Source organism: Lepisma saccharinum, chromosome 21 (genome assembly GCF_977018435.1).
Source record: "Lepisma saccharinum chromosome 21, izLepSacc3.1, whole genome shotgun sequence".
Classification (NCBI taxonomy): Eukaryota; Metazoa; Arthropoda; class Insecta; order Zygentoma; family Lepismatidae; genus Lepisma; species Lepisma saccharinum.
The window spans coordinates 58,534,881-58,560,348 of record NC_139249.1 but is presented as its reverse complement, the minus strand read 5'-3'; the positions used below and the strand labels follow the sequence as shown (position 1 = coordinate 58,560,348).

General features: G+C 37.7%; 1 protein-coding gene across 7 annotated transcripts in view; it reads left to right on the top strand.

The window, feature by feature from the left end:
* Rcd1 (Reduction in Cnn dots 1) overlaps positions 1–25,468 on the top strand; it is a 171,119-nt gene that overhangs the window by 56,940 nt on the left and 88,711 nt on the right. For all 7 annotated transcript variants that reach the window (XM_083143053.1, XM_083143054.1, XM_083143048.1 and 4 more), the window contains one exon: positions 11,022–11,163. In XM_083143053.1, the coding sequence (XP_082999179.1) occupies positions 11,022–11,163 (142 nt within the window). The remainder of the gene's footprint in view (positions 1–11,021; positions 11,164–25,468) is intronic.

The window sequence follows — 25,468 nt, the reverse complement described above, 5'->3', positions numbered from 1 at the left end:
GGAAAAAGAATAACTCAATCATACAATGGATATCTCGTTAGTTCAGTTCTGTTCTCAATAATAAAAAGATATAAAATTAGTGAACAGAAATTTACTAGCCAATATTTATCCTTTTTTCATGAACAAGTTATGCTCAAAGTTTCAAGAATAACACGTGAATAAACTCCTTTCTCTGGCACGACCTTTCAAAGAGATTTGCTGTAATAACAGATGTGTCCAGAAAACCAATTACAGCAGTTTTTTATTTACTTTCCTTCACCACAACATTCCACGCCTCTCATATACACAAACTAAAAATAAAAAAAATAAAAAAAACTGGAGGGATTTCAAATATGAGATATTTCCCTGAGATAAAATTCAAATGACTTCTTTACATTGGACTACCATGCCCCGGGTAGAAGAGTTCAATTACCATTCATGCATGCCTTATAATAAGTATTTTTTTAAAATTTTTATTTTAGTCACGTGACACCTACTGAAATAACCATATTACTCATTATTCACTTATACGTAGGGGCATGCATATTTCGTTTTTGACGAAAAAATGAAATTTGAAAAAACACATTGTAGTGTTAATTTTTCATGTTTTTGAAAGGTGTGAGGTGCATTTTGTGACCATATTTTGTCACGAAATAATGCGAAATGAACTGCAAAAAGCGAAATGAACTCTTAAACACAAAATTCAGGGTTTATTCACCACCGTGACTCCTTCCGAGGTCTGAATTATCCTGAGAGTTATGCAATTCCCGGAAAATTGATTAATTCTGCTGTTAATATTGGAGAAGCAAAAATGGACTCCTTTACACAGAAATACTCTGATAACTACATAAATGCGCTATTAGAAGTGAAATGTTAATTCTGTGGAATAAGTGTAGTTTTTAAATCAAATTTAGAATTATTTTCACAATTTTAAAACCAATATGTCTTTTTATATACCACTTTTCATCCATTTTTTCACCTCTATAACACCGATATTTTATTTTATTTACCGCTTTTGAACCCGAAATTGACTCAGTTTTTGTACCGAAATTTTGCCTTTTTATTTACCAAAAATATGTGCCTCTACTTATACGTAGTGATCGTACGATCTTTTATTACTTATGTAAATCGATGTAACGATATGAGCTTGAAATTTGCGAGATTTCAGTACATATACTTTTTTCCAATATGGCATCGTGCTTTTCTTTGTTACCTGCACGAGGTCTGAGTAGTTTAAATACGACTTTTTTCTCGCAAAGCTAGCTATGAACGAAGTACAGTTCTGTAGTACTACTGAGGTTTTGTTACGAAATGTCTCTTGAGAGCACTAAAAAGAACAAAGCTTTGTACTTACAATCTCGGGGGTGGGGGTCAACACAAGGTCATTACAGACGGGGGAAACTTCACTTTTTTCCACTCTCCGCCGTAGCACCTCCAACGAAAATAATACCAGAATCCATTCTCTGTTAACTGTAGTCCATTTTAGAGCAGCTATGAACTTGTAAGAAGAAAGATATACCAGCTAATCTTTTCTCTCGCTCCGCTAAACCACCGCAACCATGTTCTTTGTCTTCCATGTACCAAGCCGCTTCCACTTCCTCCAATCCATGTATCACAAAACTTCCCACGTTCCATCACCAGTCTAACTATTGCAAGATGCAAGAACAATATGCTTCCAAGTTTAAAAAGGTGTGTTATGGGTCTATTGTTGACCCATGACACCATAACCACATGCACTTAAAATTCAGACCTGATATTTGAAACAAAAATCATATTCACACTTTTGTCTCTTCTGTGAACTTTTGATCAACACCAAGTAAAAAAGTTTTTTCTTTTCTCAATTTACCCCTCACTGCGAACATATGCAAATATCACTGATTTGCTACAAAGGAGACATCTAGTGAGTTTTTCATAAATCAAAGCGGCTTAAACTGTAATCAGTAGTAAGCTGATGCCATCTAGCGTGAATTCTTACAACCACTTGGACTCTTATGATGACTAATGTCATAATAGGTAATAGGCATCAATGACAAAAGTACTTCAGCCAGTGTTTACTGCATGGTTGGTGAGTGGGTGGTAAGTGAAGTACGGGAAGGAAAAAGAGGGTGAGAGATTGAGTTGACAACATCATCAAATTACCAAACCTCATTATCCCACAATCTTTAAAAAATCTCCTTGCTTTTGGCAACAAATTTAACATGCTAACCCATGAACCTCCCACCCTAGATCTCATCTTTGCTGCAGATAAAGCAGTGTGTTTTCCACCCCACCTTCAACATTCGGACAGCATACCAACAGTGCCAGCAGACATTTTACAGCAAGTAGCACGGAAACTCGCACCCAACCCACAAAAAATCAGGCCGGTACAGTGGATTTTCCGTTTCTCGATTTTACATTTTCCAGCATTATAAGTTTTTTCAGCTGGGTGCCCTGAAAAAACATAAAATCGAGGTTCCACCGTACTGTCCAACTTGAAATTGTGGCTAGAAACATACAACAGTTGGTGCATAAAATCTGATAAAAGCAACCAGTTCATAATTATGCTTAACCCTCTGTAACCTGCACAGTGCTGCCTTTTTTAAAATTTTGATTTATGTTCCTTACCCATTGCAGTAATGTTCAGGAAAGTGCTAGGTAACCTATCTACACTATTCCCAGGAAAAAAGAGGCGTTCACACCTTTTTTCTGGTGTTCTATCAGTTGATTCACACCTCTGAAGTGACTGCTCCCCCTTACGTGGCACTCAGTACTGCGTGTGGGAACGTTTCCTACCTTAAATCATAGCATGCCAGCCATGAATTTGGCGGAAATAAGAAGAATAAAATGATGGTACGTTTTTCGAAATGCAAATTATTTGTATGCAGAAACCATTGCAGTACCCATGCAAAATGTCAGCACTGTCCTTGCTGGCCTTGCAACTGTCGTGGGTTTTTATCAATTTCAAGAGTTCCCGTTTTTAAGTGATTTCAATCGAAATCGGTGGTTTGTCTTTACGGGATTTTTAATATGTGAATGTTTTTTTAATTAGGAATGTGTCAGGGATTATGTTAAGTGTTTTCAACCCTACCCTCAACCTAATCCTCTCACTTTTTAACGTGGCACTATGTTCAGTGCTTAGAAAAATATTTATGAACCTGATGAAGGGGTCAGTAGGACCCTGAAACGTTGTTCCAAAAAAGCCTCATACTCACTCACGTAAGTAGTGTTAAACTTAACTTAATACAATTTAACATTGTTTATTTCATTTAAAAGTGAGTAATATGCACTAATCTACAATATGTTGCATCCTAAGAGAGCAAGAGTCCTGGCAGGTTAATTTCTCACAAACCAAAACTTTAGTTGCATTACACCTGGGGATAGGGCATTTAGCTCATATTTAGGGGGGTGTAAGTGTTCAATTATAGCTAAAATGACCATAAATTGGGTCTTTGTGAAAATCTTAAGAGAGGTTTGCTGATGACATTTTTGTGTGTTGGAGGGGGGGAGGGGGCCTAGGGAGGTGTGGGGATAAATCACTCTTACACTGCACTGCTACTGTATGTACAGAGCATCAGCTTCTAGCAAATCGGAGTACTCCCACACAGGTTTGATACAGGGTTGCCAGATCATCCATTAATGGTGGAGCATGCTTTCACAAATAAGCTAAATTAACCAAAAGTAGCAAAACTTTTCTCCCGTGTTGTTTTCACAATCTTTTGAAATTATCCATTGCTTTAGAAATTGTCATGGGAAATAGCAGCGAAAACCATGTTAACTCAAGATAACTTTTATATTTTCAAGTCAAAAATAAAAACATTATATTTTTTTAAATTCAAATTTATTTACTTTTTCTGTGCATTAGTGAGAACTTGCGAGTCTGCCTAGCACAATTATATTGTCCGGCGAAAAAATTATTCCTACAACAAGTCTTAAAAATCAGTACAAATTATAGTACGAAAATTCAATTTTCAAGAACCGCCATTTTTCTGCCCAAAAACAAGAACAAATTTAGAGAGAAATTTCTCTGTTTTTTTTAATGCCCCATTTATTTAGAGAACTTTTCGTGTTTTATTCATTATTCCCTTACTGAAACGTCAAAATTTCAATTCTTGCCAACTTTTTTGACATTCTGGATCAACTGTGCAGTGGAAGTAACTGAGGTATACGCTCATACGTTTCAGTTCCATATGTCATCTTTTTTTCTTTTTCTTTTTTTTTTCTTTCTTGCTTTTATCAATTGTGTAATGAAGGGGTTCCGAAACATTTTCGTTTCACAGTGCTCTTAGTGTTTCAAAGTTTTTCCGGGACACCCAAGTCAAACTGTAGGCAATCTACCTCAGACACAACTACTTTCAGTTTGAAGACAAATACTTCATACAGATCGAGGGATTGGCCCGGGGCAATCCTCTTTCTGCACCCATAGCCAATATTGCGATGTACTCAGCCAAGAGAGACATCCTTCGCTCACCAGAACTCAATGTACATAAGATATGCAGACTGCACCATTGTCATGGCCCCAATGGCATAGTGGTAACGTCATCATCTTGTAATCAAGGGATCCCGAGTTCGATACCCAGTGGAGCACAGTGGTTCGGAACCCACTTTAAACTGTAGACCCAGTCCCATTTAGCCTTTCTGTGCATAAATTGGACAACAATTCAGGAAATTCAAGACACCATTGTCGTGCACAAAAATGATGAAGAAATAGATCCACTGATGAAAAAACTAAGAAACACTCACCCCATGCTCAAATTCACTATAGAACTGGAAAACCAAGCCAGCATCAACTTTCTAGACCTAACCATCAGAAGAAGGGACAACAAATTTAGCACCACAGTTTACAGGAAACCAGGAGCAGAGAGCCAGTGACATTCTCTCCAATCATCCGCCCAAACAGGAAGGGAATGTGTAGCTTAACTTTTACCCAAGAGATTTCACTTACTGTACAAGTGAAGAAGATCTGAGGGAAGAAGTTACCATAATTACAGACAGGACTTGAGAATGGGTGCATCAATTTTCAACATGTAGCAAAGCAGAGATGCAAGTTCGACAGCCAAACCATCAGCAACAATAATATGAAATGGATTACCTTCCCTTACCACTATATCACATCCAACCACCTTGCCAAGACCCTGAGACAGTTTGACATCAAACTAGCACACAGACCAGTGACCAAAATAGCCAGTGCTGTAAAAAACACAAATTATATTTCCTCTCACCCCTTGAAAACCCGGGAATATATGACATCATGTCCAGCATAAGTGCAATTCACATTGCATTGGTAGATCAAACAGAACCATCAGTGAACGTATACACTAGTACTTATCAGATGGAGAAAAAAATTCCAATCAACTACTGGACTAGCAAAGCACCTCAAGTTCAACAAACTCAATATCAAAAAAAGGTTTGTCAGGCTTTCATCTTACACACCGATTGGCACCAAAATTAAAGAGACGCATGCAATTATACACTTTCCACATGATCTGAAAATCGATAGCTGTCAGGCGCATCACATTTGGCTTCTGCTATTGCAACAACAAACTCGGCACATGCAGCAGTCGAAATGGCTACACTAGCGAGTCCAGCAGTGAAGCAATGAGTTCCCAAGCAGGTGGTGGCAGAGGCTAACAAAATTAATAGAACTTCTGCAAGTAGTAAATGGTAGTAACTCGCTTGCATCTAATAGTTAATAAAATTAGGTTGAGTTTTTTTGTGAAGATAGCTAGAAAATGAGTTCCCAACACAAACATGGAAGTATGTCACACAGAAAATTTTATATACAGTACACCAGGTGGCATGTACACCCCAGGAGTGGTGTTGCTCAAGGATACCATAATGCCTTATTGTCTTACAGATCATTAGGAGGTCAGAGAAGATTGTAATAAAATGTTCATTTTTCAAGAAAACATTCTGAATATGTGTTATATATAATCAGAGGCTGTTGTGTGATCTTTATCTACCTTCAGAATGGGGACAATATCAGCCTCCTTCCAAGAACTGGGGAATGAGTATTCTGAGGAACCAGAATATTGAGTAAATTGAAAAGAAACAATTTGCCAGCATGGGAAACCAGTTTTCCTTGTTTTTTCCTCACTACAAACATTTTCTGAGTAGAATGAATTGGCCAATTGTGTGGTCAAAATATTTTATGTCTGCAGGAGAGATACACAAAATACCACCATGTTGCATCAGTGGAAGCCTTGAATGGATTTTGGTCCCTGTTCTTCTTTGGTACAAAGGTATATTGGCACTGCTATATTTACCCACCAAGCATATTCTCAATAATTTAATTTAATAATTCTACAGGACTATTTCCATATCAACTAGAAAAGAAAATGAGTAGTGCAAGTCAAATATATGTTAAAGCAACAGCAAATGCACACGCTATTGACATGCATGCATAGAAAGCAGTTTGGCCAAGCTGATAAAAATAATGGAAAAGTGCAGATATAATTATTGACAAAACCTCATGTGTAGAATATTTCCCCCAAGTTTTCAGTATTTGACATTTTGGATGTGAATTGGACTAACAACCTTCCTAAGAAAAATCTTTTTTGCATTATTTTATTCTGTCTTGTAGCAAAATTTTCGCTAATTCACATCTACTTAGGGGGGAGAGGGACAATTTTCCCTAGGTCCTTCTCTCTTCGGCAGCTGCCAATCACTGTTGCCAGCTTCGCTCTTTTGGAGCCAGATCTGGCTCTTTTGTGTTCTCTTTTGGTTGTGAACTGTGGCATCCACCCCACTATGATGCCACCACTGGCTCCGGCCCACAAAGACCAACTTTTGCCATGAGTGTACATGTTGCACGTGATGTGTTATTGTTATATTGGCTGTGTCACCCACTCCCTCTTACCTCCCCAGCTACTTTTATATAGCACCGTGGCTAAGGTGAACATGACAATATTGTTATCCGGGAATCCTTTATTTTCGATTTCACATGAGCATCAGTGGGTTATTGAGATGGGTGATGCCGCCAGATCTAGGTGGTGAAAATTAAGAATAAATTGACATCACTTTAAAGCTAAGGGTAATAGCAGCGCCCGCAGCCCTCTGACACCTAAAATTATCCTAGGAGGCACTTTATGCAGCCTTCGTTAATCTAGCAACTTGAAAGTCATCTTTAGTTCTATTAATGGTGAAATGTAGCTCTTTTATACACATCAGGTTTGGCAACACTGCCAGGATGGGTGTAGGAGGCAAGGAGAAATGCATTAGGCTTATGGGACCATTATTTTATTCGTTCTCTTGGGAATATCAAACATCCAATAACAAAGAAAAGTACATGGACGAAAAAAGGACACGTTGAACTATGTCATAGAAGTAGGAAAAGTCGAAACTCCCATTTGATTAGCCATGACTTGAAGTTGAAGTTGATTTCCCATAAGGAATACATGGGATTCTGTAAATACCTATTAATCATATTTTTCAAACATCGTGTCTAGCTTACTAATCAACTTGAAAAACAATTTCCACTTGCAACATGGAGAGAAATTCATACTCTCTTGCATAATAATCCCTTTTTTAAATAGCAGTGCCCAATCCAACGATATTGAAACAAATGCACAACTGGTGCATAATTGTCCCTCTTCGCTTTAAGAAGAGTTTTGAAAGATGTGTGCACTGAAGAGATTGTCTGAACACCATCTAATATCTGTTTTCCAAATGGTGAACACGACTCTGAAAATCAATGTTCTCCATAACTGTAAAAGATTCTCCATCATCACAAATAAATTCCAGCATTTGGACAGGTCGTGGGTCAGATCTTGTGTGTGGCCTGGTCTGTATAAATTCCTTCAGCATGATTTGTTTGGATTTACCTGTATTTGGTTCACTTAAATTACATAAAACACTGTCACTGCACATCATACTTTCCTTATCATGTGTTATGTCAGAACAAATTGACAAATCAGAAGATCCTTCAGGGTAAGGAGATTTTGAATCATGGTTTCATTTAGTGAAAATGGTTCTGACACTATGTTCTTGCATGATTTCACATTTTCTTTTGTTAGTAGATATGAATTGTAATTGTACTATACTTACCAGGCCCAAATACACTTTGGTTTACTTGTGCATCTTGTGATGTGGTCATGGCATTCAAACCAAAAAAATGGTAAATGTTGAAAACAAAAAAAAAAGACTAATTTTCTTTTTATGATGACTAAGCTGCTGACCACCTCACATCAGCAATTGGCCCGTTCGAAGTAAAAGAGCAAGTCAAATACATACTCCTAGATATGCAAGAAATATACAACCCGCAACCCTTTTCTTACTTCTTACTCCAATCAATTTAGAATTCAAAATCTCTGTGATAAAAATCACCATTCATCCAATATACTATATTTACTTGTTAGCACAGAGATTTTTAATTTTGGCCTCCCTTTTTGCTGACTTACAAAATACTGTGGATCAAGAGTACCCAAAGCCACTGAATTACAGCATCCTCTTCCCTTTTCCGGGGTGTAAGGGGTGACCTTCCACGTAGGCGCCCAAAAGTCAACCTCACTTCCACGTAGTGCACCCTGGACTAAAGACTAACGAGGCTCTGGCGACTGGCACTATGGCCAGTATAATTTTGTGTGTGTTGTCCTGTTTGTTGTCCTTGTGTGTGCTGAGTGCCCGTTTACGGCCTCAGCTTTTAACAGAAGTCAGAACATTTTAACATTTTTAGTTATGCAACGCTAGAGTTGTTATTTGTAATGATAAGGGGCTGGCCCCCGTATAATGTGACGGGAGCAAAATAGCCTAAGTGCTGACGCTCCCAAAATTTTAAATTCAATTTCAATTTCATCTTCCCTTTTCCCAAGATTAGTAGTTCTGTCATCTGGTTCCGTTTCGTGATCATCTAGCCACGACGGAATAGATAAGAAAATACAAAAATACAGAAAAAGGCTTCTAATTTTATCATTTATCTCATTGAAGCACATTGAAAGCAACACCTTTGCTTAATGTTATTTCAGCATGTCTTAGTGTACTTAAAACTGGAATGGTTGATCAACAAAAAATATTCTGAACGTTGAAAGATTTCATTTTACGTGGTAATTTATTTTAACAATATAATTCTTATACAATTCATAACTGAACCCCCAATATTTGACACACACACTTCCTATCAATAATTTACGTATGGAGAACAAGGTTAAAAACTCACATGTATAAATAATTCACATCCTTCGTACATACAATTAAAACTCAATTATGAAGAGGCGACACATACAAATAAATACTTAGCACTGGTTTAGGTGATCGGAACCTTTTGTTATTACGTCATGAATATTCTCAAATCAAGGTTTGAACTTAGACCGTACTAAAAGCAGTATGATGGAATATTTCATATAAGTATTATGGGTGAAATGAATAGTTCCAAACTGTTACGGAAATCAAAATAATCCACAAGGGACTAGTCTTTTAACAAAACCTAAGTGAATTACATAATTATACCTGGTTATTCCATATCGATATCACAAATCAAAAAGGTATGGTCAAATCCATTTTAGACTGGTTTCCGATCACCTTCCTCGGTGTGTCGACAAGGAGGAGAGAGAGTACCTCCCTTCCTATGTATGCCTCAATTACCAGTTCCTCACTCTTGTGAGAAGCCTTGCCCATAGCCGTAGCTTCTCAGTCAGACAAATTTCTCCTGCTAGGGGAAGCAGGGTTGCCGGGTCTACCTACACAGCATCGAGACTCGAGCGTCACGTACATTCTGACGCAAAACCTCCTCATAAAATTTAACTAGGAAAATGTGGTGGAGCTTTAAATAATTAATGCTATAAGCAAACACCACAATCTTCATATGTGATGTAATACATTTATGGTTCTATAAATTCTGGAAGATTTTCTGCCACGGGAAATTCCTAAATGGGAATTTATACAGCCATCTTTGATCATCATCTTTTACTTTGAAGTACTGCCATAGTTCACTGTCAACATTTTTCACTCATCACTTCAGTGGATTTCACAGCTTTACAAACTATTTTCAGGCGAAAACCTCCAAGAATTATGCTAAAAAAATGCATGAAACCATATACCATAACTCAGTGCTATATCAGCATCACTAAGGTAAAGGTAAACATGTTTTCACTTTTTGAAAAAAAAAAAAATAACATAAAACTTTTCAGAAGGAAAAAGCTTGAAAATTGGTTTGAATTGGTTCCTTAGTCTGAAGAACGCCCTGATACAGGGTTGAAATGTTACGTGTATATTGCTTTTTTTTAATAGGTAAATAAAATTTCCAGGGTCAGTGCATTTATTGTTTTTGTATAAGGAAGGTATTTTGATCTTCCTCATGATATCTCAGACGTATAATTAAAAGTTGGCCAGAATTTCCAGCTGACAACTTTGAACTTTTGAAATCGATAAGCAAGTAAATTATGTTTTTCACAAGTTGCACAAGATCAGTGTGTATTGATGCAACCAGGGTTGTTAAAGGTACAGGAATTTTAAATAAATTCAATTCCAGTCCAGGAGAGAGAATCAGCAAGCGTAAATGGGTTCTGGACCATAAATAACTTTTTATCTTTAAAGTATTTCTATTTGGTCCAGGAACCTTTCTTCCCAATCAATTTAAATACTGTCCAGGAACCTTTTTTTCCGGATGAATTTAAATACAATCCAGGAACCTTTTTTTCTGGATGAATTTAAATACAATCCAGGAACCTTTTTTTCTGGATGAATTTAAATACAATCCAGGAACCTTTTTTTCTGGATGAATTTAAATACAGTCCAGGAACCTTTATTCTCAATGAATTTCAATATAGTCCAGGAACCTTTATTCTGGATGAATTTAAATACAATCCAGGAACCTTTATTCTGGATGAATTTAAATACGGTTCAGGAACTTTTTTCCTGGATGAATTTAAATACGGTCCAGGAACATTTTTTTCAATGAAACACTACACAATTTGTACCAAATTTTAATTGAGTGAGAAAAAAAAATTCAAGTCCTGCAGCAAAATCCAATAGAACCCATTAGAATTTATTGGTTCCTGGATCTGCAACAACCCTGGATGCAACCCAATTTTTAATGACTTCATCCTGATGGAATCCTCTTGTTCCCACAGAGAAAGCTCCCTGGAAATCCCGTCATTGTAGTAGCACCATCAGGACCAGCATCCTCACCAATCCAACATTCAAAGAGGGCAAGACTTTGGAACTCCCACCTAGCTGCATTGGGAAAAGTAGTCACAGTTTCTACTCATGCAGGTAAGACTAATTTTGAAAAACAAACGTGTACAGTGGAACCCTAATTTTACATTTTTCTGCATTGTACACAGTCTTCATGTCCCAGTAGGACAAAATGCTACAAAACTTTCCTCGATTTAACATTTTCCCGCATTTTAAGATAGCTTTCTTGGTCTCTGAAAACAAATCGAGCTTCCACTTTATTTTAGAATATGTTAAGTTTCAAAACACTGTATTCAGTGGAAAGAAATAAGAGGGTACTGCTGAGCTAATATGAGGTATTCTGTGCCTGCAGCAGAGGTATATTTCTCAGTGTGGAGGTGTGTACGTGCGAGCAGAAGTTGGAATGACTGCTGTAATAGAAAATCCTGCCAAATGCGAGGTGAGGTCAGTGATTAGATTTCTCAGTGCAAAAGAGCTGAGTGCAGCTGACATTCATCGGGAATTGTGCGTCATTTATGGACCAATAGTAATGAGTGAATGAAAGGTAAGACAATGGTGCAATGCTTTTCGGGAAGGATATTCATGATGACGAGCGGAGCAGCAGGCCTAGTGTTCAAACGGACGATCTTGTGCAATGTGTTGATGAGAAAGTGCAATCCAATCGCCGTTTCACCATTACTGATCTAGGCAAGGAGTTTCCTGAAGTGTCTGATAAAACATTGCACCAAATTGTAACTAACAATCTGGGTTATCGCAAGCTGTGTGCGAGGTGGGTGCAAAAATGTTGAGAAATACTCACAAAGATGGAAGAATGAAATCAGCATGTGATTTTTTTGGCCCGCTGGGAGAAGGATGGGGATGACTTTTCTCACATGGTGACTGGAGACTAAACCTGGATATCGTACATCACTGATGAGTCGAAGCAGCAATCCATGCAATTGTGTCACTGCGGTTCACCGAAACCGAAGAATTTCAAGCAAAGACCATCACATCGCAAAATCATGGTAACCGTATTTTGGGACCAAAAATGTGTAATCCTTGTGGAATTCCTGGAACCGGGACAAACCATCACAGCAGATGTGTATTGCCAAACACTGTCTAATCTGCGACGTGCCATGCAAAACCAGTGAAGAGGAATGTTACGGTCTGGAATTCTCCTTATTCATGACGAACACCTGCCCACACACAGCTGACTCTACTGTTGCGACAATTCAAAAATTCCGATGGGAACGTTTGAATCACCCACCATACAGTCCCGATCTTGCCCCAAGTGATTACTTTCTGTTCCTTAACCTCATAAAGTGGCTTGCAACGTTTCGATGATAGTGAAGTTCTCAAGACATCAGTTCTCGACTCGCTGAGATCCCAGTCTACGTAAACTCGTTCCACGGTACCAAAAATGCTTGGGAGCGTCATGGTGACTATGTAGAAAAATAACCAGGGTATGATTGCATCAAGATAAAAATTTTCTCGCTTGATTTTATTCTCTGTAATAATCAATCAGCCTCTTTTTTTGACATGCCCCTCGTATGCAAATAATTACTACAAAAATTACTAATAAAAACACACATGTGCTCTACGATTAACTTACAGAGGCAACCTGTAATGTTGTTAGAAATGGAACAATCTATCCCAGAATTGTAAAATGCAAATACACTGTAATTAACATTTTTGTTTTAAAACTGTTGCATACATTTTGAGAAAGAAATCATCGGTCTACAGAGAAAATATGTACATGTTACCCACAGCTGGACTCATTTTGAATTAAACACATGTTGAAAATAACAGAATGCTTATGAACAGACATATTCTCACTTGATAGACCGAGGAAGGGGGCTTGGGGGCACGACCCCAGAATTTCAATGGAAAAAACATAAAAATCTGAAGTTTGCCCCTTCTTCCCCTGCTATTTTTGGGAGAGAGCGCGAACTTTAGTGTTCTTTTCAAAGAATGAACATTTCTCAAGGGAACGTAACATGTTTCATGTTCTTGGGTGCCATACAAATTGAATAAGCCAAAATGTGATATATTTTTTTTTTACGAAAAATAGGTAATTTGCATTTTTGGAGGTAAATTGTTATAACTCTTTCACTATGGGAGCAATCTACTTCGGATAAGTTTTGTTTTGCAGCTAGAACATTAGCGCATGCAACCATGTACAATTCAGAATGCTGAAGCGAGAGAGGCACCTCAGAATTTCAATGAAAAAAACATAAAAATCTGGAGTTTTTGGGAAGAAGGCGCGATCTTTAGTGTTCTTTTCAAAGAATAGACATTGCCCAAGAGAGCGTAACATGTTTCATGTTCTTGGGTGCCATACAAGTTGAATAATAAGCCAAAATGTGATTTTTTTAAATTTTTTTTTACGAAAAATAGGTATTTTGCATTTTTGGAGGAAAATTGTTATAAATCGGGCACTATGCAATCTACTTCGGATAAGTTTTATTTTGCAGCTAAAACACATGAGTATGCAACCATGTACAATTCAGAACACCGAAGCGAGAAAGGGGGATTTGGGGGTGCAGCCCCCGAATTTCAAAGGAAAAAACATAAAAATCTGGAGTTTTTGGGAAGAAGGCGCTATCTTTAGTGTTCTTTTTAAAGAATGGACATTGCCCAAGAGAACGTAACATGTTTCATGTTCTTGGGTGCCATACAAGTTGAATAATAAGCCAAAAATTTTTTTTTTATTATTTTTTTTTTTTACGAAAAATAGGTATTTTGCATTTTTGGAGGTAAATTCTTATAAATTGGACACTATGCACTATGGGAGCAATCTACTTCGGATAAGTTTTGTTTTGCAGCTGAAACGTCATAGCATGCAACCGTGTATAATTCAGAACGCCGAACCGAGGAAGGGGAGTTTGGGGGCGCGACAACCGAATTTCAATGAAAAAAAACAACATAAAAATGTGGAGTTTGCCCCCTTTTATCCCGCTATTTTGGGGAGAAGGTGCAAACATTAGTATTCTCTTCAAAGAATGGACGTTTCCAAAGAGATTGAAACATGTTTCATTATTTTCCTTAGTTTACGGTTATTACAAGCATAAGAAAAAACAGTTTTTCTTTGTGACGTTTCAGGAGAACACACGCTCCTTTCATCAGACATTTATTTTCATTTTGATTAAAGATACAGTTATAACAATGGTTAGTAATTTTTTAAACAAAAAGAATCTGTTATATAATGGATGTTGTCAATGTTACATTGTTGTAATATAGCAACTTAACTGTGAAAAAAGCAGTCTGTTTTATTTTTATTTCAGATTTTTTAAAAAAAATTATGAATCCAAAATATCATCAGGTAATTCAAATTCATCATTGTTTTCACAAAGTCTCTTGATGTTTTCTGTTACATTAAATTTTAAAGATGGTGGCTTACTCCATTTGTGAAAAAGAAAACTCCATACTGGATCTATGTTACCATTTTTTCTGTTTTTTCTTATGCTTGTAATAACCGTAAACTAAGGAAAATAATTCTATAATGCAAGCAATGCGTACATACAAGAAAAACATGTTTCATGTTTCTGGGTGCCATACAAGTTGAATAATGGGCCAAATGTGAAACTCTGTTCGGAAATGTGCCATGGATATGTTGCGGAGAGGGGGGGAGGTTGGTTATCTGGTTATCAATATAAATTTCCCAGGCTTGCTCCAGACCTGTGTCAGAGTTCCACCCAAATATAAGAGTATGATGGTCCAAAAAGCACATTCATTTCGTAATCAGCACCATGATACCGTATGGTATCATCGGGCGAGTATGACCTTACTGTGATGATACCATAATGGTATCATCGGGGGAGTAAAGTTTAAGCCTCTAAATATTACGTGGAAAATGCATTGAATTATCATTTTTTCTTGTCCGTGTGGGAATAGAAAGGGGACTTGTCAACAGATGGATTGGATAAGAACAGGTGGCATCGTCCGATAGTTGTCGGACGTCGTAGTAAGGCATTTTCTTGGGAAAACTGAAGGAACATGGAAACAAATAGGTTTCTTTGATACATACGATTTTTGTCAAATATCGCCACCCGGCAAAGTATCTCACTACAACATGCGGCAGAAATTGCAACATCCAACAAAAATCGAATGCATAAACAAGAAGAGCTTTAGACTGCAAATATTCTGCTGGAATTTTATTACTCTTCTGGCTCACTTCACCTTATTTAATGTAGCAGTGCTTATGAAGGTCTTCTTTCATCATCCTGACGTATTACTGGTTTCGCACAAGTTAACATACGTTTACAATGACATTGCACTATTCTTAGATATCAAGAAGAATCCAACGAAATGATATATATTGAATACTATCGCGAAAAAGTGAAACTTAAATCTGCATTGGTGAACGTTTTAAAAATTGGCAAGTGCATGCTCCCAACTTCAAATTTACTGCAACACTAGTATTGCAATGAAATTAACGCCGCTCTCTGTCCTGTCTGTTTAAACGCATGAGAGATGGTCATTAATCTCTCACTGAGTAAGGTTAATGTCCAATATTATGAAATAAAATACTAATAATAAATACATAAATATTTTAATATATTTACTCGAATCATTCAATCATAAAGTCAAATCACTTTCTTCAAGAATTGATTTTTTCTGCCAGCCCTGCTAAATTTTCACTTTCCATATACTGATTTATACGAGGGGTGGCCAGAAAGTAATTTCCAATTAGTAGGGACATTGATTTTTCGCAAACGCGAAAACCGTGCAAAATGGTAATTGCTGCGAAGTTATGTTTAGGAATGTGCAGTGATGTCTGGACACATTTTTCGCCCGTTTGAAATATCGAAATAATGCGAATTTGGCATAAAATGCGAATGGTTGGCATTTTTAGCTATTTTTTTCTTTTTAAAGAAATGTCCTAAAACAACGAAAAATTCCATGAAATCCAACATTCCTGTCTTTTCTAGGCAGAAACATAGAACATGCAAGTTTTCCAACATTTTACTCAAGAGTAAACTATAGAGTTATACGTACATGGAATAATTCCGACAGCCACATTAAATCATGTATTTCCCAGGATTTTTACAACTTCTATCAAAACTATTTGCATCACAGAGCAAAGTGGCAGGGTTCTAACAGGAGATCGAGTGCGTATCTACCGTCACACGGGAGCCACATCTTCGTATTTGTCGCACGAGATATGTTTTGAATTACCAAGGTAAGTGCGCACCATCGGCATTTGTCGAGCGAGTAATAATTGAGCTCAGTCGTTAGGGCGTCTGACTACTATGCGAGAGACCCGGAGTCAATCCCCTGCAGTGGAAAACCGGGATGGTTTCCACCTATTCAAACTGCTTTGGCGCCCACCCAGCATCATATGAAGCTGGTACCTTGAGGAAACTTTGAGGGATAAAGGTTGCCAGGAGCATGGTGGTGATCACATCACCCCCACCTTCAGCCGTGATCAAGAAAGTGTGGGGCCCTAACTCCACACCCCTACTATACACCTTCATGGAAAAGTGCAGGGGAGCACTTTACTTTTACTTCCTCAAAAATCTGTTCCAACATATCAAACTGTCACGAAAATACGTAGACCATGTGACCTACAATTTAAAATAATAGTTTAAAAGCACAATGGAGTATTACGTTTCGGTATATTTGGCAGATAAATGTTCTGAAACAAAATCGCGAATTTTGGGAAACGTAACACTAACAAGTCAAAAAAAGATGATGCCAATTTTTGGTGCCATAATATATCGGTATCTGTCACGTGAGATTGATTGATTTTAATTTTTTTGGGTGCATTGCCACTTATGGTCATTATGCACCCTTCAGTATATACGGAGAAAATTCCATTATCTAAAATCCTTACCTTAAAATTAAAAAAGGGGTATGGAAAGTAACTTTCCCAAAATAACTTTCAAGACATCAAACTCTCACAAAGATTTGTAGCCCATGTGACTTACAATTTGAAACAGTAGTTTAAAAACACCGTGAAGGTATAATTTCAGATATTTGCCAGAAAATGTGAAGTTTGGTAAAAATAACACACAATAGTAAAAAATAAGAAAATACACCAATTTTTTAAAAAAATAACAAAATATCAAGGTCCCTACCGATTAGGCATAAATAAAACAAGAATATCAGTTGTAATTTATTGCATTAGTAACAGTGAGTCCTAACCTAATTTTCGGCATAATCACCACCATTCTTCTGGCATTTGTCGTAGCATGGCACTAAATTTTGTATGCCCATGTTATATGTGTCTGACAGCAAAGACTGGAAATATCTCTACTGCAGTGTAGCTGTCAAATCCTTGCCCTGCCAGAATCTTCAGTTAAACAAAGTCGGTACATGCAAGGCCAGGGCTGTACAGGGAGTGGTCCAAGATCTCTCACCCGAAGTGATGCAAAGGGCCCGTGTGTATGGGGTATGTGCACATTTGATTGGCCTTCCGTGAATTGTCTGCACCATCGTCTGACCTTACTATCACTCCTGACGTCCGGTCTGCACACCTCATGTGATTGCTGGTGCCTCTGTGCCAAATTCTGAGCATGCAATGTAGGCTACATCGCAGTCGTTGGGAGACTGTATGAGAGCTGCAATCTTTAACCTGGAACTGTCCTGCATTGCAACTGTACCAGATTACAGCTACCTGCCACTTCTTCCTGCCTGCATGTGTGTGTGTCGCTTTTCGACCACTAGTGCTGCGTATAGTCACCATTGGAGCTTTTTCAGGATGCCCCTCATATATGAACTTTCAGAAGCTTTTATTATTAGAGTATTCCTGTTTTAATGTGTGGTTAGCTAAATCAGGTGCCTATAGAATGCAATTCTATAAATTCCTTGCGTTAAATTTCTAATACTAATACCTACGTACCCTTTTCGTCAGCATTAATGGTATAACTGCATGTTGTCAGTTTCACAGTACTTCACGTGGATATACTTTACTGAAGCAGAAATCCCATTGATAATGTAAGGAAAGATGACACTTTATTTTGTTCGATTCAATTGTTTCACTTATATGCAAGAGTTAAGTTGTTTGATTTACAGAGAAGAGAGAAGTAGCTTTAAGCATTGAAAAATGAGTCCGCACATGGTTCTTGCAAGCAGAGTGTTCCAAACCTCAGTGGAAATATCATCATATAATACCGAGAATGTATAAGGAGACGTATAAATTACTAATTGTATTTCTTAATCAATCACTCTTCACTTATCTCATTTAGTCGTAACTTTAAAAATAATCAAGTATTTTATTTTAAACTTACTGCGTATGACAAAATTCCATAATCCTTCCCTAGCTTGTGACTTGTAATAATTTTCCAAATTCACTATTTTGCAGTTTGAATTCAAATCGTAGAGAATAGAGAAATTAAGTCAATTTCATAGAAGGTAATAATGGTACTTAACAAAACCATACGTGGATCTGTGTGAGTTTATTATTTCTATTTGCAAAAACATCGATTTAGTTTAGTTTGTAATTGGCAGGGAAAAATGTAAATTTTGTCCTGGAAAACCTGGAAAAGTCAGGGAATTTCATTTCTGCTTGTTTGTAGCCACCCTGACAGTCTGACCTGGTATGAATTGATGATTTATTCTAAGAAGGCTATACACATCACTTTTCGATGAACTTGCCAAGGCAATTGAGACATCAGACTGCTGGACCAACGCATCAGCCGTCTTTGTATAAATCATGTCCCTCTTCATTGAACCACTTCGTGGCAGCTGCCTGAACGTCGTCGTCGGATGAGAACTGTGTTCCATACAAGTGCACTTTCAGTTGAGGAAAAGGAAAAAGTCACTGGGGGCCAAGTCCAGGCTGTATGGGGGTGGTTCCACACTTCCCATCTGATACATTGCAGCAACTGTTGAGTGTGGCGGGCCATGTTGGCTCTTGCATTGTGTGGCTTGCCACATCCTCCCTTCCTGAGTCAAATGGCCTAAACCATTTCCCAACACGTTTTCTACTGATAACACTCTCACCATACACTTCCACGAGTTGATGATGAATATCTGCTAATGGAAGATTCCTCGCCCACAAGAGGCGTATGACACTTCGCACTTCCACATCAGACCAATTCTGCAAGCGTCTTGCTTTGCATCGACTACTATGCCGCTGACGGTAAACGTAAAGTTGTTGAAACTCTCCACTTGTATATGACGCCATCTGTTGCACCTCCAGGTAAACCAGTTGCTTACCTCCTATTTTGTGCATTCACTGAATGCTTGTTGTAACTTTTTTTTTTTATCCATCCACGTACATGGATTCATGCGTACCATTTGAAGAAGTTAAAAGATTTGCAAGATGGAACTTGTACAATCCAGAAATAAAGAGCACTGCTTACATGCAATTTTACTTGCAAATTAACGTGGGATATGTAACATTTGTAGATCTTTCAATGTAACCAAAAAGGAATAGCACAGAGTCATTAAGTACTTCAAAGTTCTTCAACTAGACAAGGAGTCAACTATGTAGTTATCAGCACTACGACATGCAATATGTAACATTTAACTTTTTCAGTGTTACCAAAGAGAAGTTGAAACTCATTAACTTCATGCATGTGTATAGCCTCTCCAGATGGAAACTTTTCAAGCACTTTTCATACTTGCCGATAACTCATTGCTGTAGGTAGATGTTTTTTTTTTTTTTTATAAATGAGAGGGCTTTTCGTGGAGTGAAATTACCTCCAAATAATGAAGTTAGAAGAAGAAAATCATTTTTTTTACCAAAAGAAATTTGTGTGTGTGTGTGTGTGTGTGTGTGTGTATAGAAACACTGGGATAGAATGAGGAAAAGAGCCGGAAGGGCAGATAACAAAAATATGTAGAGTAGGAAACAGTAAAAGCTTACTAAAGACAGAAATGAGAAGTTGATATTTCACAACCTTGCGGCATGCTTACAGAACAAAACAGATAATGATGGTGCACCAGTGTAGCCAGACAGAAGTGATAGGTTTGATTGATTGAGTTGTCGTTTTTAGTCCACTTTATGCACTGTAAGACTAATCAGGACTGGACCTACAGTTTAAAGTGGTGTCTGAACCATTACATACTTCCACTGGGTATCAAAACAGGTACCCTTTGATTACAAGGCAGAAGTGATAGGTGAAAGGCATCGATGATATGTATGTATCACTACCACAATAGACCAAAGTGAATGAAAAATGTAGTATGTAGCATGTCAAGTTGCATTCAAAATAGTCTGATGCTTCTTGAGCAAAATAATAGTAACAATGTATAAGCAAAGCAGTGTTGCCAGCTTAGGAAAAAATGGAAAAAATCTCTTATAGTGTGAGCCTTTTTGGACCAAATTTGCAGGGAAGCACAAAGACCACTCTTTGAGTTCATGTCCCCCAATTTAAAGAAAATAGAAATGGAAAATATGCAACATTTTAGATAACTAATTTTTATGAAATATTGAAAATTGGACATTTCCTGCTTGACCCCTAATTGTCACATTTTATGAACACGTTCTTTTGTTTTCATCGTTATGTGTAAAAATAAAATATGTAAGCAAAAAGGGTGGTTGAAGATTAAATAGACCATTTATATAATCTATTGCATAATATGTTGAGGGGTAAAAGATTGACATTTTTCAAACTCTGTGTGTTAATAAAAGTAAAAATAGATATATTGTTTTGTGATTTGAGTATGTCATACCCTCGTATGTACACTGCTAAAAATAATTAGGAGATCAGGCTAAACTAAGTAGGGGATTAGACCAGATATGTTGTCAGCGCCTGTATGAGCTACAATCAGCTGCTAAAACCCCGTAAACGAAAGTTCCAGTGCCTTAAGCCTCGGCTGGATGTTTCTCTCAACAGCTGAAAACTGCGTCTCCTTCTATTGACAAAATCTCCTAACATATGCTTCCAATTTCTGTGATATTCTGCAAGGCTTTTCTAGAAGGATACACGGAGTGATGTAATGAATAAAAAATCAATTTGGGATTCTAGTTTGGCGTACAAAAAATTGGAAATTCAGCATTAATTGGATCTGAAAGCAGCTTTAAATGGGGCGTTTGAAGAGTTTTAAACCATTTTAGCATTTAAGTTCAATATTGTGCATCTTAGTGTCATGAATTTATATAGATAATTCCAAGCGTTTGCACAATATCTTCAACAGAAATTACATAACCGCAATTTGTAAACTTATCTTGCTTTGACATCTGGTTTATGTTTTGTCCGCGCAAAGACCTTGGAAACTCAGGGAAGTGCATTCATTCCTTCAGTGGGTGGCTACTTTCAAAATACAAGACAGACAGTCTTGCAAGTCGAGGAAGTGAATCGCCATCACTTAGTTTACACAAATTACGTCGGTTCGTACAAATCTGATCCGAAACAAGAAAGCCAGTTACTTCGATGACTTACTCTGTGATGCTCTCCGATTTTTTTTTACATATCTAGGTTATGTGCATCATAATGGGAATTGAAGAAAATGTAGGATGGAAGAGGGTGGTTCAGAGATTCCCATTTTTGCATTTTGACTTTTGTTTTTACCTAATACAATAATTATACTTATACTAAATCTTTTGCGCCACGGTTAGACCCAAGAACTGACTTATTTTAATTTATCGAGGCTCAAAGTAAATAATAAAATAAAAATTTAAATTAACGTTCATCATATTATTATTATTATTATAAAACGTAAAGCGCAAAATTTAATAGGGCGACAATGCTCTGTGTGAGTTTGGTGTGCAGTAACAAAATTTTAATAAATTTATTTCCAAACCATGAATTTCATCTGAAATTAATGATCTCCCCGATCGCATAGTGGTAACGTCATCACCTTGTAATCAAGGGTTCCCGGGTTAGGGTCCCACTTTAAACTGTAGGTCGAATCCCAATTAGCCTATCTGTGCATAACATAGGACTTAATACAAAAATTGATGTAAGATTATGTATAAATTGACAATTTTGACTGACGTGTCGGCGTTAAATGAACCTAAAAATTAAAAGACAGATTATACAAAAATAAGAGAAAATTTACGAAGGGGAAAATTTATGATACTAGTTGGAAGATGTAGAGGCTGGGGAAAATGAGACAGGAGACACTTTCCTGGAATCCCCTTCAATTTGATCAGCTACTTGACATTGGTAACATTAACTAAGGAAGCATTCATTCATTAACTGACATTCGAGCCTATAGGACTTATGACTTTGTGGTGCATCACAGTCAGAAATCTGGTGAAATCTTAATATTTAGTTTCAAGTGGGATCCAAACCACTCCTTCGGGAGCGGCGTGCCTTCACCGGCTATTGAACCCGGGGCCCTCTGATTACAAGGTGTTACCATTAAGCCACCTGGTAGGCCCTCCTTAGTAATGCATTAGTAGTTAAGCGAGTAAAATTATAAAATTTCGCTTATACTCGAAACTAGGGCGACTTTTTTTTCGCCTCATTTGAGCTGGAATGAGACTTGGGAGAGTCTAGAACTTGTAATACAGAAAACTAACTTTTATTTATAACTCTTTTATCTCTCTGTGTGTGTAAAACCATAGTATCTTTTTCACGATTAGGTCTTGTTCCATTTTCCCTCCTGCGTTCTTTGCTCTCTCTCCCTGGCTCTTCAGATATAGAGCTTCCTACATTTCTTGCCCTTCTCTTTCTCTCTCTCCCTCCACTTGCTCGTTCTCTATTTCGCTTTCTACCTTTTGCTTCTGTTTCTCATTCTCTCTTTCTATAGATTTTTCTGTATGCCTCTCCTTTTGTTTCTTGTCCTTTCTTTATCTCTTTATCGTTCTGTACTGTTTCTTTTCTTTGTTCGTTTTCTCACTCCATCTTGAGAATTGTTTATCTTCATTTCTCTCAACCCACCTCTCCCTCTGTTATTATACTCTGTTTTGGTTGGTTTTCCTCTTCCTTTTCCTCTCTTTCAGTCTGCTTTGCCTCTTTATTTTCACTGGAGGCACATGGCACAGTGGTTCGGATCCCACTTTAAACTGTAGATCCACTCCCGATTAGCCTTTCTGTGCATAAAGTGGACTTAAAACCACAAATCAATCAATCAATCTTTATTTTCACTTTCATTCTCTATCCTTTGGTTTTTAAGCATCACGCTGCAGCCTCCTTTAGCCTTTCCCCGCCCCTAGGGTGTCGTCCTCCACTGGTACCTATTTATTTGAGAATGGGTGAACCCCAGAGCCGCTTTATGCAGAGAGAAGGCCGCAAAAATCCGACCTTACAAAACACGCCCAAGAATCTAATCTTAGTCTCCTGCAGGCCAGTGAGACGCACAGCCGACTTTACAAAAGTACAACTTCCCTGTTATTGTCCTTCAATACTTTTTTTTCCCAAATCAACTTTAATCTCTATTTTTTCATTCCAAAAAGAATAGTTTCGGAGAATTAGAGATTATAAAAGGGAATTCACCTTGGCTTTTCTGTCACTTTTGAGCCGAGGACTATTTAGGGGAGGGAGATCCAGAGGGCACTGGCATATGCAGAGGGGGTGCTGAAGAAGCTACAGCCCCCCCAAATTTTTAGAAAATAAAAAATTCAAATGAAGGTAGTAATAAAGTCGAAAAAACTCAAAATTACCCCCAATAACCATTTTTGTGTTTGAATTACTTTTAAAACGAAGGTTTAAAATTGTAATTTGAGCTCATACCAAATGAAAATAAAACACCAACTGATTCAACCAAATATTTAATCTCACTCTGTTCAGTAAAGGTTAGATTCATAGCACGGAACCCGCATTCACATTCAGTTGTAGATATTGGTACGTACAATTTCAATTGAATTCACATAATCCATGAGTGAGGTAAAAATGTGTCTTGGCTGACATGACATGTTTCCTGACATAAAACACACTTTCTTAATCATCTAAATGCCATGTGTGTGCATTTAATAGGACTATATGCAAACATAAACCTGTCTTCAAAGCGACCATTCATACTGTGCAATTAAGATTCAAAACAATGCTTTCAAACGTATGGTTTTCCTCCATCGGGGACCACCTCGACTTATTTTTATAAAACACAACAAAATACTACAGATCTCAACAAGCTCTCGAAGAAGATTAAATGACCAAGCGACTCAACATACGTCAGAAACGCCGCCCAGTTTTAGTGTTCGATACAAGAGTACTTGTGAATCACCAGATGTCTGAAAACATACCGAATACATGGCATTTAAAAGAGACAGCCAGGGGTGCCAATATTTCAAAAACACTGGGTGGGCTCAAAAATTTGAATTCACAAATCACATGAATTATTGGGTGGGCTCGGGCCCCACAGACCCGTATAAATTGGTGTCACTGTACACAGTCACCATAAATTGCATAACGAGAATTTTTTGTATGTAGCTATGGTGTGGTAAACTTAATTGAATTCAAATGGAACACCATAAGTATGATATAGTTTACAAGTGGGTTTTGGAAATAATGATCCCCGGTTGAGATGTGTCACTCATAACTAGAAATTTGATGTTTCAAAACAAGACGGGGGGGGGGGGAATTCCTCCTATTGTCCCTTCAAATGACACCATACATTAAAATTAATATATATTCGCTACTTTGAAATGACAAAATTCTGATTTTCAATTTCATCCTCTTCCAAATGAGCACAAAACGATCTTTATATGTTTCGAAATTATCTGTTTTTAAAATAACCATAAAAAATATATATATATTTTAAAAAACAGGAAATCTGTGTGTGCTCTTCTAAAATGGAATTTTCAATGCCCAAACTTTATGCGTGTGTGTATAACTACACACACACACACAGACATCCATCCATCCATCCATCCATCCATCCATCCATCCATCCATCCATCCATCCATCCATCCATCCATCCATCCATCCATCCATCCATCCATCCATCCATCCATCCATCCATCCATCCATCCATCCATCCATCCATCCATCCATCCATCCATCCATCCATCCATCCATCCATCCATCCATCCATCCATCCATCCATCCATCCATCCATCCATCCATCCATCCATCCATCCATCCATCCATCCATCCATCCATCCATCCATCCATCCATCCATCCATCCATCCATCCATCCATCCATCCATCCATCCATCCATCCATCCATCCATCCATCCATCCATCCATCCATCCATCCATCCATCCATCCATCCATCCATCCATCCATCCATCCATCCATCCATCCATCCATCCATCCATCCATCCATCCATCCATCCATCCATCCATCCATCCATCCATCCATCCATCCATCCATCCATCCATCCATCCATCCATCCATCCATCCATCCATCCATCCATCCATCCATCCATCCATCCATCCATCCATCCATCCATCCATCCATCCATCCATCCATCCATCCATCCATCCATCCATCCATCCATCCATCCATCCATCCATCCATCCATCCATCCATCCATCCATCCATCCATCCATCCATCCATCCATCCATCCATCCATCCATCCATCCATCCATCCATCCATCCATCCATCCATCCATCCA